The sequence below is a fragment of the Mesoplodon densirostris genome, chromosome 3, assembly GCF_025265405.1.
Source record: "Mesoplodon densirostris isolate mMesDen1 chromosome 3, mMesDen1 primary haplotype, whole genome shotgun sequence".
NCBI classification, from domain to species: Eukaryota; Metazoa; Chordata; class Mammalia; order Artiodactyla; family Ziphiidae; genus Mesoplodon; species Mesoplodon densirostris.
Genome location: NC_082663.1, coordinates 64,141,780 through 64,157,003, shown reverse-complemented (window position 1 = coordinate 64,157,003; position 15,224 = coordinate 64,141,780). Strand labels below are relative to the sequence as shown.

Genomic DNA, 15,224 nt, shown 5'->3' with positions numbered 1-15,224 from the left:
CATTGTTCTTGTCCTGGAGAGCCAGAGTCCTCAGGGAAGACAAACCACGAATAACTAATTAATACCATACAGTGATAAGTGTGATAGAAAAGTATAAAGTGCAGGAGGACAGTGAAGAGACAGAGATTGTCTGGGGGGAGTAAGTTAAAAACAGCAATGTGACATTTAAGTTAAGCAGGAAGGATGGGGAGGGAATTTTAGGTAAAGGAGCCAACATGTACCCAGGCAACGTCAGCACGTTGTATTCTTTTTTTTTTTTTTTTTTTTTTTTTTTGCGGTACACTGGCCTCTCACTGTTGTGGCCTCTCCCGTTGAGGAGCACAGGCTCCAGACGCGCAGGTTCAGCGGCCATGGCTTACAGGCCCAGCCGCTCTGCGGCATGTGGGATCTTCCCGGACCGGGGCATGAACCCGCGTCCCCTGCATCGGCAGGCAGACTCTGAACCACTGCGCCACCAGGGAAACCCAGCATGTTGTATTCTAACAACAAGAAGTAAGTTCTCTGTGACTGAAGTACAGTGCATGCTTTGTGGGGAAGGGCAGGTGCTGATGCCCCAGAAGTAGTTTGGAGCCACATATGAAGGATTCCATGTGTTGGACTGAAGTTTGAACTTTTTCCTGATTGGAAAGCAGTTAGAGGTCTTTAAACACGCTTGTGGCCTGATTGGCTTGGGCTTCACAAAGATGCCTCTGATAGCAATGTGAAACATTCTGTATGTTACCCCAGGAGTCCAGGTGAGACCAGGGCTGGACCCAAGGCAACGGGGCTGGAGAAGGGGGAGGTGGATTGGAAATCCATTTTCATGATCAACTTGGCAGAAGTGAATGTGTTATATGTAGAGCAAGAGGGAAAGAGAAGAACATCAGACTGTAAATTGAATGTCTGGGTAGATATGTTCTCTAGAATCTTTCATTAGGAGAAGATTGAATTTACCTAATCCTTTAGATGACTACTAAGACATACATTAACTCTCCAATTTGCATTAAGTAAAAAATTAGTCTAAAAGAATCAACCATGAGTAACAGGTCCTTTATTGGACAAAGAGTCTTCTTGGTCTCTGAAATCCTATTGTATGCTCATCTGTCACACTCCCATGGGTGGCCTGTTCAGAGGGAAGTCCAGGCCCTGGTGCAAGGCTGCTGGAGCCTTCCTTGCTTTTCTCTCCAGGATCCCCATGTCAGAGTGAGGAGCTGTCTTGGGTAAACCAGGGTTGAAGGATCCGTGGGGGCAGCAAGATGGAGATATACACTGATGGTTCAGGGCAGCCTTCTAAAGCCAAGCCACAACATTACCCTGTTTGGGGAGTAGTCCTAATAACTAATGCTGTTGTCATGGTTCCATCTTAATTTTTATCAGCTGGATGCGAATGAGGCTTCACTGTCATATACTTAATGTGTTTGCTTGGATCTTTGGCTAACCAGTGTTTTTCATGACTTTTTGACAGCTATTTTTGTTCAATAATGAATAATAAAGTGAGATTTACCATCTGTAGATGACATTTGTTTTATTTTGACATTTATTTTCTATATGGCAAAGATTTTTTTTAAATTTATTTTTTATTGAAGTATAGTTGATTAACAAGTTGTATATATATATATTTTTTTCTGCTTTATAACAAATTTAATCAGTTATACATATACATATGTTCCTATATCCCCTCCCTTTTGCGTCTCCCTCCCACCCCTCCAGGCGGTCACAAAGCACCGAGCTGATCTCCCTGTGCTATGCGGCTGCTTCCCACTAGCTATCTACCTTACGTTTGGTAGTGTATATATGTCCATGCCGCTCTTTCACTTTGTCACAGCTTACCCTTCCCCCTCCCCATATCCTCAAGTCCATTCTCTAGTAGGTCTGTGTCTTTATTCCTGTCTTACCCGTATGTTCTTCATGACATTTTTTTTCTTAAATTCCATATATATGTGTCAGCATACAGTATTTGTCTTTCTCTTTCTGACTTACTTCACTCTGTATGACAGACTCTAGGTCCATCCACCTCATTACAAATAGCTCAATTTCGTTTCTTTTTATGGCTGAGTAATATTCCATTGTATATATGTGCCACATCTTCTTTATCCATTCATCCGATGATGGACACTTAGGTTGTTTCCAGCTCCGGGCTATTGTAAATAGGGCTGCTATGAACATTTTGGTACATGACTCTTTTTGAATTACGGTTTTCTCAGGGTATATGCCCAGTAGTGGGATTGCTGGGTCGTATGGTAGCTCTGTTTTTAGTTTTTTAAGGAACCTCCATACTGTTCTCCATAGTGGCTGTACCAATTCACATTTCCACCAGCAGTGCAAGAGTGTTCCCTTTTTTCCACACCCTCTCCAGCATTTGTTTCTAGATTTTTTGATGATGGACATTCTGACTGGTGTGAGATGATATCTCATTGTAGTTTTGATTTGCATTTCTCTAATGAGTAAAGATGTTGAGCATCCTTTCATGTGTTTGTTGGCAGTCTGTATATCTTCTGTGGAGAAATGTCTATTTAGGTCTTCTGCCCATTTTTGGATTGGGTTGTTTGTTTTTTTGTTATTGAGCTGCATGAGCTGCTTATAAATTTTGGATATTAATCCTTTGTCAGTTGCTTCATTTGCAAATATTTTCTCCCATTCTGAGGGTTGTCCTTCGGTCTTGTTTATGGTTTCCTTTGCTGTGCAAAACCTTTGAATTAGGTCCCATGTGTTTATTTTTGTCTTTATTTCCATTTCTCTAGGAGGTGGGTCAAAAAGGATCTTGCTGTGATTTATGTCAGAGTGTTCTGCCTATGTTTTCCTCTAAGAGTTTGATAGTGTCTGGCCTTACATTTAGGTCTTTAATCCATTTTGAGCTTATTTTTGTGTATGGTGTTAGGGAGTGATCTAATCTCATACTTTTACATGTCCCTGTCCAGTTTTCCCAGCACCACTTATTGAAGAGGCTGTCCTTTCTCCACTGTACATTCCGGCCGCCTTTATCAAAGATAAGTTGACCATATGTGCGTGGGTTTATCTCTGGGCTTTCTATCCTGTTCCATTGATCTATCTTTCTGTTTTTGTGCCAGTACCATACTGTCTTGATTACTGTAGCTTTGTAGTATAGTCTGAAGTCAGGGAGCCTGATTCCTCCAGCTCCATTTTTCGTTCTCAGGATTGCTTTGGCTATTCGGGGTCTTTTGTGTTTCCATACAAGTTGTGAAATTTTTTGTTCTAGTTCTGTGAAAAATGCCAGTGGTAGTTTGATAGGGATTGCATTGAATCTGTAGATTGCTTTGGGTAGTAGAGTCATTTTCACAATGTTGATTCTTCCAATCCAAGAACATGGTACATCTCTCCATCTATTTGTATCATCTTTAATTTCTTTCATCAGTGTCTTATAATTTTCTGCATACAGGTCTTTTGTCTCCTTAGGTAGGTTTATTCCTAGATATTTTATTCTTTTCGTTGCAGTGGTAAATGGGAATGTTTCCTTGATTTCACTTTCAGATTTTTCATCATTAGTATATAGGAATGCCAGAGATTTCTGTGCATTAATTTTGTATCCTGCTACTTTACCAAATTCATTGATTAACTCTAGTAGTTTTCTGGTAGCATCTTTAGGATTCTCTATGTATAGTATCATGTCATCTGCAAACAGTGACAGCTTTACTTCTTCTTTTCCGATTTGGATTCCTTTTATTTCCTTTTCTTCTCTGATTGCTGTGACTAAAACTTCCAAAACTATGTTGAATAAGAGTGGTGAGAGTGGGCAACCTTGTCTTGTTCCTGATCTTAGTGGAAATGGTTTCAGTTTTTCACCATTGAGGATGATGCTGGCTGTGGGTTTGTCATATATGGCCTTTATTATGTTGAGGAAAGTTCCCTCTATGCCTACTTTCTGCAGGGTTTTTATCATAAATGGGTGTTGAATTTTGTCGAAAGCTTTCTCTGCATCTATGGAGATTATCATATGGTTTTTCTCCTTCAATTTGTTAATATGGTGTATCATGTTGATTGATTTGCGTATATTGAAGAATCCTTGCATTCCTGGAATAAACCCCACTTGATCATGGTGTATGATCCTTTTAATGTGCTGTTGGATTCTGTTTGCTAGTATTTTGTTGAGGATTTTTGCATCTATGTTCATCAGTGATATTGGCCTGTAGTTTTCTTTCTTTGTGACATCCTTGTCTGGTTTTGATATCAAGGTGATGGTGGTCTTGTAGAATGAGTTTGGGAGTGTTCCTCCCTCTGTTATATTTTGGAAGAGTTTGAGAAGGATAGGTGTTAGCTCTTCTCTAAATGCTTGATAGAATTCGCCTGTGAAGCCATCTGGTCCTGGGCTTTTGTTTGTTGGAAGATTTTTTATCACAGTTTCAATTTCAGTGCTTGTGATTGGTCTGTTCATATTTTCTATTTCTTCCTGATTCAGTATTGGCAGGTTGTGCATTTCTAAGAATTTGTCCATTTCTTCCAGATTGTCCATTTTATTGGCATAGAGTTGCTTGTAGTAATCTCTCATGATCTTTTGTATTTCTGCAGTGTCAGTTGTTACTTCTCCTTTTTCATTTCTAATTCTGTTGATTTGAGTCTTCTCCCTTTTTTTCTTGATGAGTCTGGCTAATGGTTTATCAATTTTATTTATCTTCTCAAAGAACCAGCTTTTAGTTTTATTGACCTTTGCTATCGTTTCCTTCATTTCTTTTTCATTTATTTCTGATCTGATTTTTATGATTTCTTTCCTTCTGCTAACTTTGGGATGTTTTTGTTCTTCTTTCTCTAATTGCTTTAGGTGCAAGGTTAGGTTGTTTATTCGAGATGTTTCCTGTTTCTTAAGGTAGGATTGTATTGCTATAAACTTCCCTCTTAGAACTGCTTTTGCTGCATCCCATAGGTTTTGGGTCATCGTGTCTCCATTGTCATTTGTTTCTAGGTATTTTTTAATTTCCTTTTTGATTTCTTCAGTGATCACTTCGTTATTAAGTAGTGTATTGTTTAGCCTCCATATGTTTGTATTTTTTACAGCTCTTTTCCTGTAATTGATATCTAGTCTCATAGCATTGTGGTCAGAAAAGATACTTGATACAATTTCAATTTTCTTAAATTTACCAAGGCTTGATTTGTGACCCAAGATATGATCTATCCTGGAGAATGTTCCATGAGCACTTGAGAAAAATGTGTATTCTGTTGTTTTTGGATGGAGTGTCCTATAAATATCAATTAAGTCCATCTTGTTTAATGTATCATTTAAAGCTTGTGTTTCCTTATTTATTTTCATTTTGGATGATCTGTCCATTGGTGAAAGTGGGGTGTTAAAGTCCCCTACTATGATTGTGTTACTGTCGATTTCCCCGTTTATGGCTGTTAGTATTTGCCTTATGTATTGAGGTGCTCCTATGTTGGGTGCATAAATATTTATAATTGTTATATCTTCTTCTTGGATCGATCCCTTGATCATTATGTAGTGTCCTTCTTTGTCTCTTCTAGTAGTCTTTATTTTTAAGTCTATTTTGTCTGATATGAGAATTGCTACTCCAGCTTTCTTTTGATTTCCATTTGCATGGAATATCTTTTTCCATCCCCTTACTTTCAGTCTGTATGTGTCTCTAGGTCTGAAGTGGGTCTCTTGTAGGCAGCATATGTATGGGTCTTGTTTTTGTATCCATTCAGCCAATCTGTGTCTTTTGGTGGGAGCATTTAGTCCATTTACATTTAAGGTAATTATCGATATGTATGTTCCTATTCCCATTTTCTTAATTGTTTTGGGTTCGTTATTGTAGGTCTTTTCCTTCTGCTGTGTTTCTTGCCTAGAGAAGTTCCTTTAGTATTTGTTGTAAAGCTGGTTTGGTGGTGCTGAACTCTCTCACCTTTTGATTGTCTGTAAAGGTTTTAATTTCTCCATCAAATCTGAATGAGATCTTTGCTGGGTAGAGTAATCTTGGTTGTAGGTTTTTATCCTTCATCACTTTAAATATGTCCTGCCACTCCCTTCTGGCTTGTAGAGTTTCTGCTGAGAGATCAGCTGTTAATCCTGATGGGGATTCCCTTGTGTGTTATTTGTTGTTTTTCCCTTGCTGCTTCTAATATAATTTCTTTGTGTTTAATTTTTGACAGTTTGATTAATATGTGTCTTGGTGTATTTCTCCTTGGATTTATTCTGTATGGGACTCTCTGTGCCTCCTGGACTTGATTAACTCTTTCCTTTCCCATATTAGGGAAGTTTTCAACTATAATCTCTTCAAATATTTTCTCAGTCCCTTTCTTTTTCTCTTCTTCTTCTGGAACCCCTATAATTCGAATGTTGGTGCGTTTAATGTTGTCCCAGAGGTCTCTGAGACTGTCTTCTGTTCTTTTCATTCTTTTTTCTTTATTTTGCTCTGCAGCAGTTATTTCCACTATTTTATCTTCCACCTCACTTATCTGTTCTTCTGCCTCAGTTATTCTGCTTTTGATCCCATCTAGAGTATTTTTCATTTCATTTATTGTGTTTTTAATTGATGCTTGATTCATCTTTAGTTCTTCTAGGTCCTTGTTAACTGTTTCTTGCATTTTGTCTATTCTATTTCCAAGATTTTGGATCTTGGAAATAGAATCTTGGATCATCTTTACTATCATTATTCTGAATTCTTTTTCAGATAGACTGCCTATTACCTCTTCATTTGTTAGGTCTGGTGGGTTTTTATCTTGCTCCTTCTCCTGCTGTGTGTTTTTCTGTCTTCTCATTTTGCTTATGTTACTGTGTTTGGGGTCTCCTTTTAGCAGGCTGCAGGTTCGTAGTTCCCGTTGTTTTTGGTGTCTGTCCCCAGTGGCTAAGGTTGGTTTAGTGGGTTGTGTAGGCTTCCTGGTGGAGGGGACTAGTGCCTGTGTTCTGGTGGATGAGGCTGGATCTTGTCTTTCTGGTGGGCAGGTCCACGTCTGGTGGTGTGTTTTGGGGTGTCTGCGGACTTTTTATGATTTTAGGCAGCCTCTCTGCTAATGGGTGGTGTTCTGTTCCTGTCTTGCTAGTTGTTTGGCATAGGGTTTCCAGCACTGTAGCTTGCTGGTCGTTGAGTGAAGCTGGGTGTTGGTGTTGAGATGGAGATCTCTGGAAGATTTTCGCCGTTTGATATTATGTGGAACTGGGAGGTCTCTGGTGGACCAGTGTCCTGAAGTTGGCTCTCCCACCTCAGAGGCACAGCACTGACTCCTGGCTCCTCAATTTGGGATGATTTGTTGTCTATTCATGTATTCCACAGATGCAGGGTACATCAAGTTGATTGTGGCACTTTAATCTGCTGCTTCTGAGGCTGCTGGGAGAGATTTCCCTTCCTCTTCTTTGTTCTCACAGCTCCCAGCTCTCAGCTTTGGATTTGGCCCCGCCTCTGCGTGTAGGTCACTGGAGGGCGTCTGTTCTTCGCTCAGAGAGGACAGGGTTAAAGGAGCAGCCGCTCCGGGGACTCTGGCTCACTCAGGCCTGGGGGGAGGGAGGGGCACGGAGTGCGGGGCGAGCCTGCAGCGGCAGAGGCCGGCGTGACGTTGCACCAGCCCAAGGCGCGCCATGCGTTCTCCCAGGGAAGCCTCCCCTGGATCCCGGGACCCCGGCAGTGACGGGCTGCACAGGCTCCCGGAAGGGCGGCGTGGACAGTGACCTGCGCTCGCACACAGGCCTCTTGGCGGCGGCAGCAGCAACCCCAGCGTCCCACGCCCATCTCTGGGCTCTGTGCTTTCAGCCGCGGCTCGCGCCCGACTGTGGAGCTCCTTTAAGCAGCACTCTTAACCCCCTCTCCTCGCGCACCAGGAAACCAAGAGGGAAGAAAAAGTCTCTTGCCTCTTTGGCAGCTCCAGAGTTTTCCCGGACTCCCTCCCGGCTAGCTGTGGCGCATTAACCCCCTTCAGGCTGAGTTCTCGCCGCCAGCCCCAGTCCTCTCCCTGCGCTCTGACCGAAGCCCGAGCCTCAGCTTCCAGCGCCGCCTGCCCCGGCGGGCGAGCAGACAAGCCTCTCGGGCTGGTGAGTGCCGCTCGGCACCGATCCTCTGTGTGGGAATCTCTCCGCTTTGCCCTACCCAGGTACGTGGGGAGTTTCTTGCCTTTTGGGAGGTCTGAGGTCTTCTGCCAGCATTCAGTAGGTGTTTTGTAGGAGTTGTTCCACGTGCAGCTGTATTTCTGGTGTATCTGTGGGGAGGCAGGTGATCTCCGTGTCTTACTCTTCCGCCATCTTCCCCGGAAGTCCCTGGCAAAGATTTTATAATTAGGTTTTCCCCCTGCCAAAAACATTGCTGAAAAATGATTTCCCCCCAAAAAAATGTTTCATAGCTTCCTTTACTAGTTGGAGTCATCTAATTTTTTTCCTTTTTTTTTTTTTCGGAAACCAATTGAACTTGTATTGACACCAGCTACATGACTCTGCTCAGTAGCCTTGTGGGAATGGATAAAGTGGCTTGACCCAAGATAACACTGATTGGACTTAGCAATGTTACTTTTAAATAAAACCAATCCTATTTTCCCCCCTAAGGTGTCTTAGAGTTCATAAAATGGTCACAAACTTATACTACAGATAAAACATTTAAAATTTTGATCCATGCCTTTTCTATCCTCCCACACTTGAAAGGTACCTGATGAACACCAATTTCCCAATCCTAGCATCACTAGCTTACAAACCTTAGGGTTAAAAACTCCCTTCTCATTTACCTAGTGTTCCATCAGTTTCGATATACACTAGTGTAAATACCATGACTATTTTGCATGAAGTTAAGTATTCTACAGATCCCAGAGTGATAGGATTGAATCAGGAACTCCCACCTTTTATGTGAACTTCAGTGGTACCATGGAGGCCAAGGCAATTTAATTTAGGTTAACCAGGATTTGTTTCAATTTGTAAGAGAAACATCTTGCAAGAGTTTTATTCAATTCTCTTAAAAAATGGTGGCATTCCTTTACTTTTCGCCTTTTGGAAGCAGCAGTTACATAAATGGAATGGTAGATTAAGTCTAAAAATGTGGGCCCTAGTCAACTTTCATTATTTTCCTGCATATGATCATGATAAAGGATCACGACATCCTTCACATTTCCAAGGAAAACCCAATTTAAAGTTTGTCCTTGCCAAACTCCATAGAACAGCCACTTTAGAGGAAACCAGCAGAGCATTGTATTATCCCAGTAAAGCTGTAGATTTCATCATGTGCACCAACAAATCTACATGGCTCGTTTCTGCACTCCTCTTTTACAGAATTTTACACCTATTGTACCAAATGGCATTTTTAAAAATTTATTTATTTTATTTTTTTGGCTGCGTTGGGTCCTCATTGCTGCACGTGGGCTTTCTCTAGTTACGGTGAACGCGGGCTACTCCTCGTTGCGGTGCGTGGGCTTCTCACTGCGGTGGCTTCTCTTGTTACAGAGCACCGGCTCTAGGCGTGCGGGCTCAGTAGTTGTGGCATGTGGGCTCAGTAGTTGTGGCTCGCAGGCTCTAGAGCGCAGGCTCAGTAGTTGTGGTGCACAGGCTTAGTTGCTCCGTGGCATGTGGGATCTTCCCAGACCAGGGCTCGAACCCATGCATTGGCAGGTGGATTCTTAACCACTGCACCACTGGGGAGTCCCCCAAACAGCATTTTAAACACAGACATATCAACTCCCTAATAAAGCAAAAACAAAGGCATTTCCCTTATTAGAAACAAGGTACACCATCACTTAAAGTCTTCAAACATTATTGCACTTTAACTTTCAGAATTTGACAATGCATTCAGTGAACAATCTGCACACAACTAGTTTTAACAGACATTAAAAAACACTTTTAAGCAGACATGGATGTCCTAAACTGTTTATTAGGTAAGAATTTTACAAACATTACTTATATTAGCGGTAGCGGTGGAACTGGAGAGTATTGCGCCTTCTCAAGGCTGCACAGCGAGAACCACCGATCGTGTTGTGGAACTTGTGGCCCTTGCCGAGGCCGCGGCTCTTCCTGCCTGCAGATGTCAGCCCCAGCATCTCCCTGTGCTTGTGGACTGGTTTGGTGATCCACTGGGTGTCAGGGTGTCTTCTGATAGCTTTATGGAATGGATCCATGAGGATAACCTCAAAAAATTTGTACGTAGAATCTTCACCAACCCAGTAAGAATTCAGGACCCTCAGGGCTCCACAGTGGCGTCCAGCTCGCTCCTCAGCAACAGACCGAAGGCTCTGAGCAAACGAGCTGGTTGACACCATAGTGGACAGGTGTGCTGTAGGCGGCACCCTTAGGAACTGGGTGTTTGCGGCCACCGCAGTGCACACGAATCCGACATAGGGCATAACCTTGTTTGGCCTTGTAGCCCAGCCTGCATGCCTTGTTGGGCCAGGTGGGGCGGGGCGCCCGGAGCAGCGCCGAGAGCTGGCCGTACTGCCGGCAGCGCACCCTGAGCAAAAGCGCATCGCGTCCGACTGCTTCCTCCTCCACAGCTCCTGGAGGCACTTGTAAGCGCGCATCTCGGCTCACCTCATGGCTGCCGCCAGACAGAAAGGCGAGTCGTCTTATTTCAATGTGGAAGTTTTTTCATAAGTCAGCCAGGAAATGAAACCTGAAAATTTTCTCTTGAAAATTAATTCTTAACAAGAACAAAAATTAACTTTTGCCCAAAGGAAAATTAGGAGAGAAAATGAAAAGAAACATGTTTGAAATGGTGGTGGTTCCATTGTCTTTTTGAACTTGATGTCAGACTTAAGTGAACGGTATTGGAAGCCCCCTTCTCTACCTTGTTTCAAATGAGCTGATTTTATTCTTACTGTTACTCCAATCAGTTTTATGTCCAACTCCTTGAAATACCTGGGCAAATGCACTAGAACCAATGGACAGCACCCTGTTTCTCAAAGGCCTAAGTCTGTGGATTTTTGCTGATAAGTGGAGACCATCAGCTAGTGCCGCCTGGCCAGGTCCCTGGCAAAGCTGAATTGTCCTCTTCATGCAGTGGCTTCTGCAGTTGGCTTTGTGACTGGGGGCCCAAGAGAATGAGTTGCAGGTGTGTCAATTAACAGTGCTTTCTCCCTGGAGTGCTCTCAAAAAAATGATGGAGGAAGCCACATCAATAACAGACGATAGAATCGCTTATCATGGCTAATGGGAAAAACATCACAGAAGCTAATGCAAAAACAGTCACACGCACTGCTTCGGCACCTCCCAAATAAGATGTGGAAACACCTTCCAGCTCCTATGGTAGCAGCCGTGGCCAAATTCTCGTTACAGCCCAGAGTATTTTCCTTCCTGAGTCATACCTCAAGAGCCTAAGATCAGATTCCAGACCCACCCCACGCTTCTCCCCATCACCTCCACTCTTGTTTCTACCATCTTCATCATCCACCCTTTCTGTAATGAGCACTAACAAATAGGTGGAGCTGAAAGAGACATTATCTAATATTTCAAAGGAGTGTTATCTATAAAAAATGGAGACAAGAGGCCTCTTCTACAAGCCCTGAGCCAGTATCATGTATAGCAATCCAGACAGCACAGGGGAATGATAGTGCTGTCTTAGCCATTCTTGACTTCACAGGTAGAGTGTAAACACTTCTTTGCAGTGTATTTTTGTATCACATGAACAGCACCTTTTAAGTTTTGATACAGTGGTTATTGGTGACTGATACTCAGTGGAGTGTGAGGAATTCCCTTTGTCTAAAGATGGTGCCCCCTGTTTTGAGCGTGCAGGTCTGCTCGTGTGAAATAGAATGTGTATTTAATAAACTGGCTTGGGTGACCGTTTGCTTTGTCAAGAAGAGATGTGAGGTTTAAGAAAAGGTTCTTGTCTGATAGCAAATGATGTGATTGTCACCCACCTGTGTTGAAGAACTGCTACCTTCCTCTAATGTAGCTCAAGACCCTTCCTTCTCCCCCTCATGAAGCACAGAGAAGAACTGAAGACCTGGTGTGTTAAGGGCTTGATCAGAAGCCTCCTTGACAGTAGAGCCTTGAATTTCTTACCCACCAGCAACAGAGGCTCCTCGTAAGGGAATTATCATCACCTTGAGATAGCTCTCCTGCTGTATCATGGCAAGAGTGTAAACTTAGCTGAGATTGACCATGCTTATGTTTTTCATAGAGAAGTAAAGTTTTATATAGATATAAAACTCACTCTATACCAGGGACCTCAGGAGCAGGGCACTCTGGGGGCAGGAGGAACCTGGGAGTCACACAGACATTGTTTGAATCCTAGCTTTGCCACTTATTAGCTGTTTGGCATTTTCAAGTCTCTCTCTCATGACAAAATAGTTATAATACTAGACTATTTGTATTGTTATAAATATTAGCTACCATTTATTGAGCACTTAGATTGTGCCAGGTACCCAGCCCCAAACCATTATTATAAATGATGTCACTTAATTCTCACCATAATACATGAATGAGGTAGGAATTATTATCGCTACATTAAAGACGAGAAACTGAGGCAGTGTATTGCCCTGAGTCACACACCTAGTGAGTGACTGGCATCATGCTTCAATTCCAGGTCTATCAGACTCCAGAGTCTGTGATAATGTGAAATTAAAAGGGTGCCTGGTGCAGAGTGGGTGCTTAACAAATACTGGTTCTTTTTCCTTCCATGAGCGTCCTTTGGCTTTGATAGAGCTTGATTTCTGTGTCAGATTTCTTTATACATAACGTTCTATAGAGCACATCTGTCATACTGCCCTCCTGTGGTTCATTTGGATAACAGTGGCTTTTAGAAAACATTTAATCGGAGTGTAATGCACATGCAAATAAGTGATATTTAAAACATATCTCTAAAGTCACCTAAGTGTATGAGCACTTTTAGAGATAATATGATTCTACAACCTCAGTATGTAAGAAATATGACTTTTTACTTTCTACAGTCCAACTTAATTTCTAACTCTGAGCCCCACCCAGCTGGTAAGATACTGAAGTCACTTTTGTATCTTCTCTGGCTTCCCCAATGTCCTCCATTCCCTTGGCTGTCTTGGGAGAGAAACCTTCTCTTCCCTGGTATACAGTATACGATGAAGCTTTGTCCTGCTATCCTGTCAAGAAGGGAGGAATTTTTCTTGCAATTATTTTTTCCATCCAACTGTTCTGTGTACAGAGACATTTAACCCACTGGCGAAGTCTTCAACTTTCACACTTAAGAGTTCAGATCACCAGGGAGTCAAATGTTAATTCTGTTACCAGTTTAAATGTTAGAAAAATTTTCCAGGAAGAAAATTAAAAGGTTCGCTATCCCCACTAATTAGGAGCCTTAGGTTCCTAAGCGAAGCTTATTCAGAGGTGTCTTTTCATGTACGGGGAGGGGCTCCACCTACCTGGGTTCACTCTCCTGTGTTACACAAAGTTGCATGCATGCATTTGAATCCTAGTCGTTGCTCAGCACAGGGCTCTATCCCAAGCAGTTCCCCTCAGGGGCCTTCCTTGTTTTTCAGTGGCCCTCTCCATGGAGGATTTAAAGGTCTAGTGTCAGACATGTGCTGTGCTGAGCCCTGGTTATGTCTGTGGGATGGAGGGTTGTTCTGGGTGGGAGGAGGGTAGCTGCTATGGGAGAGGGGAAAGAGGAATCTTCTTTCTTAGTTCCTAAGCACCATTTAATAATAACATGCATCCAAGTCTTCTGTTCTTAAATGTATCTAATAGTTAGCCTTGTCCTCATGCCATGACCTAATTGTGTTTCAGATAACGGTGGGCAGACACTGGCAGGGGGCAATAACTGGCCCCTTCGAGGAAGAAAGTGGAGCCTGTGGGAAGGAGGCGTGCGAGGGGTGGGCTTTGTAGCCGGCCCCTTGCTGAAACGGAGGGGCGTGAAGAACCGGGAGCTCATCCACATTTCCGACTGGCTGCCGACCCTGGTGAAGCTGGCAGGGGGCAGCACAGAGGGCACCAAGCCTCTGGATGGCTTCGATGTGTGGAAAACCATCAGGTACCTGCCCACCTGTCTCTTTTCCCTCCCAGGACAGAAGCTCTAAGAACAGCTTGACTTGATTGAGAAGGATCGCTTTTGCATGAATATGATAGTTCAGCTTGCAAATAGATGATTAAAAAAGAAGAACTGCCTTTAGAAATACTGTAATTATATATGTATATATTTTTAAGTTCTGGATTTGAGATTGGGGGCCTGTGTTTTCTATGAGGAGCAAGATCGTCCTCAGTGGCTCACCCTCCATGAGAGGTCTTTAAAGTGGAAGCTGTGCTAAGAAGTAGGATAGGGTATTGTTTGCTTCCTGCAGAGGGTCAGGGGACCTGCCCTGTTGCCTGCTAGGAGAATGGAGGACCAAGCACGGGGAAGAGCTGGAATTTGAGTGGAGGAGCAGCTGTATACCCTTATTACACAATAAGTATCTAATGAGCACCTACTATGTACCAAGCCCTGTTCTAGGTGTGGAGGAACTAGGAATGAACAAGACAGGCACCATCCTGGCTCTCATAGAGCTTCTATTCTAGTTGGGGAGTCGGGGGGGTGGGGGGTAGGAATAAACAAGTAAACCCATAAATAAGTAGATGACGTCCCATAATGATCTGCACTAGGAAGGCAGTAAAGCAGTGTGTTGTGATACTGAGAGCTGGCAGATGTGAAGGAGGTACACAATCTGGGGAGCAGAATGCAGACTCAGCTTTGGAAATGGTGGCAGGGCCTTCCTGTTTAGCCACCGCCATGCTGAACAGTGGCCCCCAAAATGGGGAGGTGTACACACCTGCAAGGGTGCAGGAAGAAAACTTTAGAACTTGTATTTGTAGTTAATTTTATCTCATCTTTTTTAAAGTATATATTTTATAAGATATATTAGTAGATTAGTACATATATCCAATTGATAAACAAATATAAATATACATATACTGGAGGTATTGTTTCTACTGATGGAGTGACAATGTCTAGTGTAATAGTTTTAAACCTCTGTTGGGTGTTACAGCAAGGGGTAGTGGCTGATTGACTGGTCCCCTAGTGACCAGGGGAAAATGACCTCCTCTGTTTACAGTTTGGATTTTCCCCTTAGATATAAGTGAAATTAAATAATTGAACTAGAGAATGGCCATATTTATTTATTTATTATTTTTCTCTTGCTTTTTTCTTCAGAAAGCTTTTTTCTCAGCTTGAAATCTGCTAACCATTTATATTTTCTTCTAAGTGTTGTGGTTTGATTTTCTTCCATGTAATTCTTGAACTGTTGTGAAATGATTTTTTTTGTTACGTGAGGTCAATATCTAAATCAGAGGAATGGGGTTTTTCTCAGATTTTTGAATCACACAGCTCCTTGAGACTCTGAAAGCTATGAGGTTACCAAAAAATGTACCTAAGCATATCTACAATAATTTAGATAGA

The 15,224-nt window shown here is 42.6% G+C and overlaps 1 protein-coding gene and 1 pseudogene across 2 annotated transcripts in view; one reads left to right on the top strand and one right to left on the bottom strand.

Moving 5' to 3' along the window:
- Positions 1–15,224, top strand: part of ARSB (arylsulfatase B) — a 187,018-nt gene that overhangs the window by 75,747 nt on the left and 96,047 nt on the right. For both annotated transcript variants that reach the window (XM_060093083.1, XM_060093084.1), the window contains exon 5: positions 13,583–13,826. In XM_060093083.1, coding sequence (XP_059949066.1) covers positions 13,583–13,826 — 244 coding nt within the window. The remainder of the gene's footprint in view (positions 1–13,582; positions 13,827–15,224) is intronic.
- LOC132485272 (large ribosomal subunit protein eL15-like) lies at positions 9,752–10,404 on the bottom strand (annotated as a pseudogene).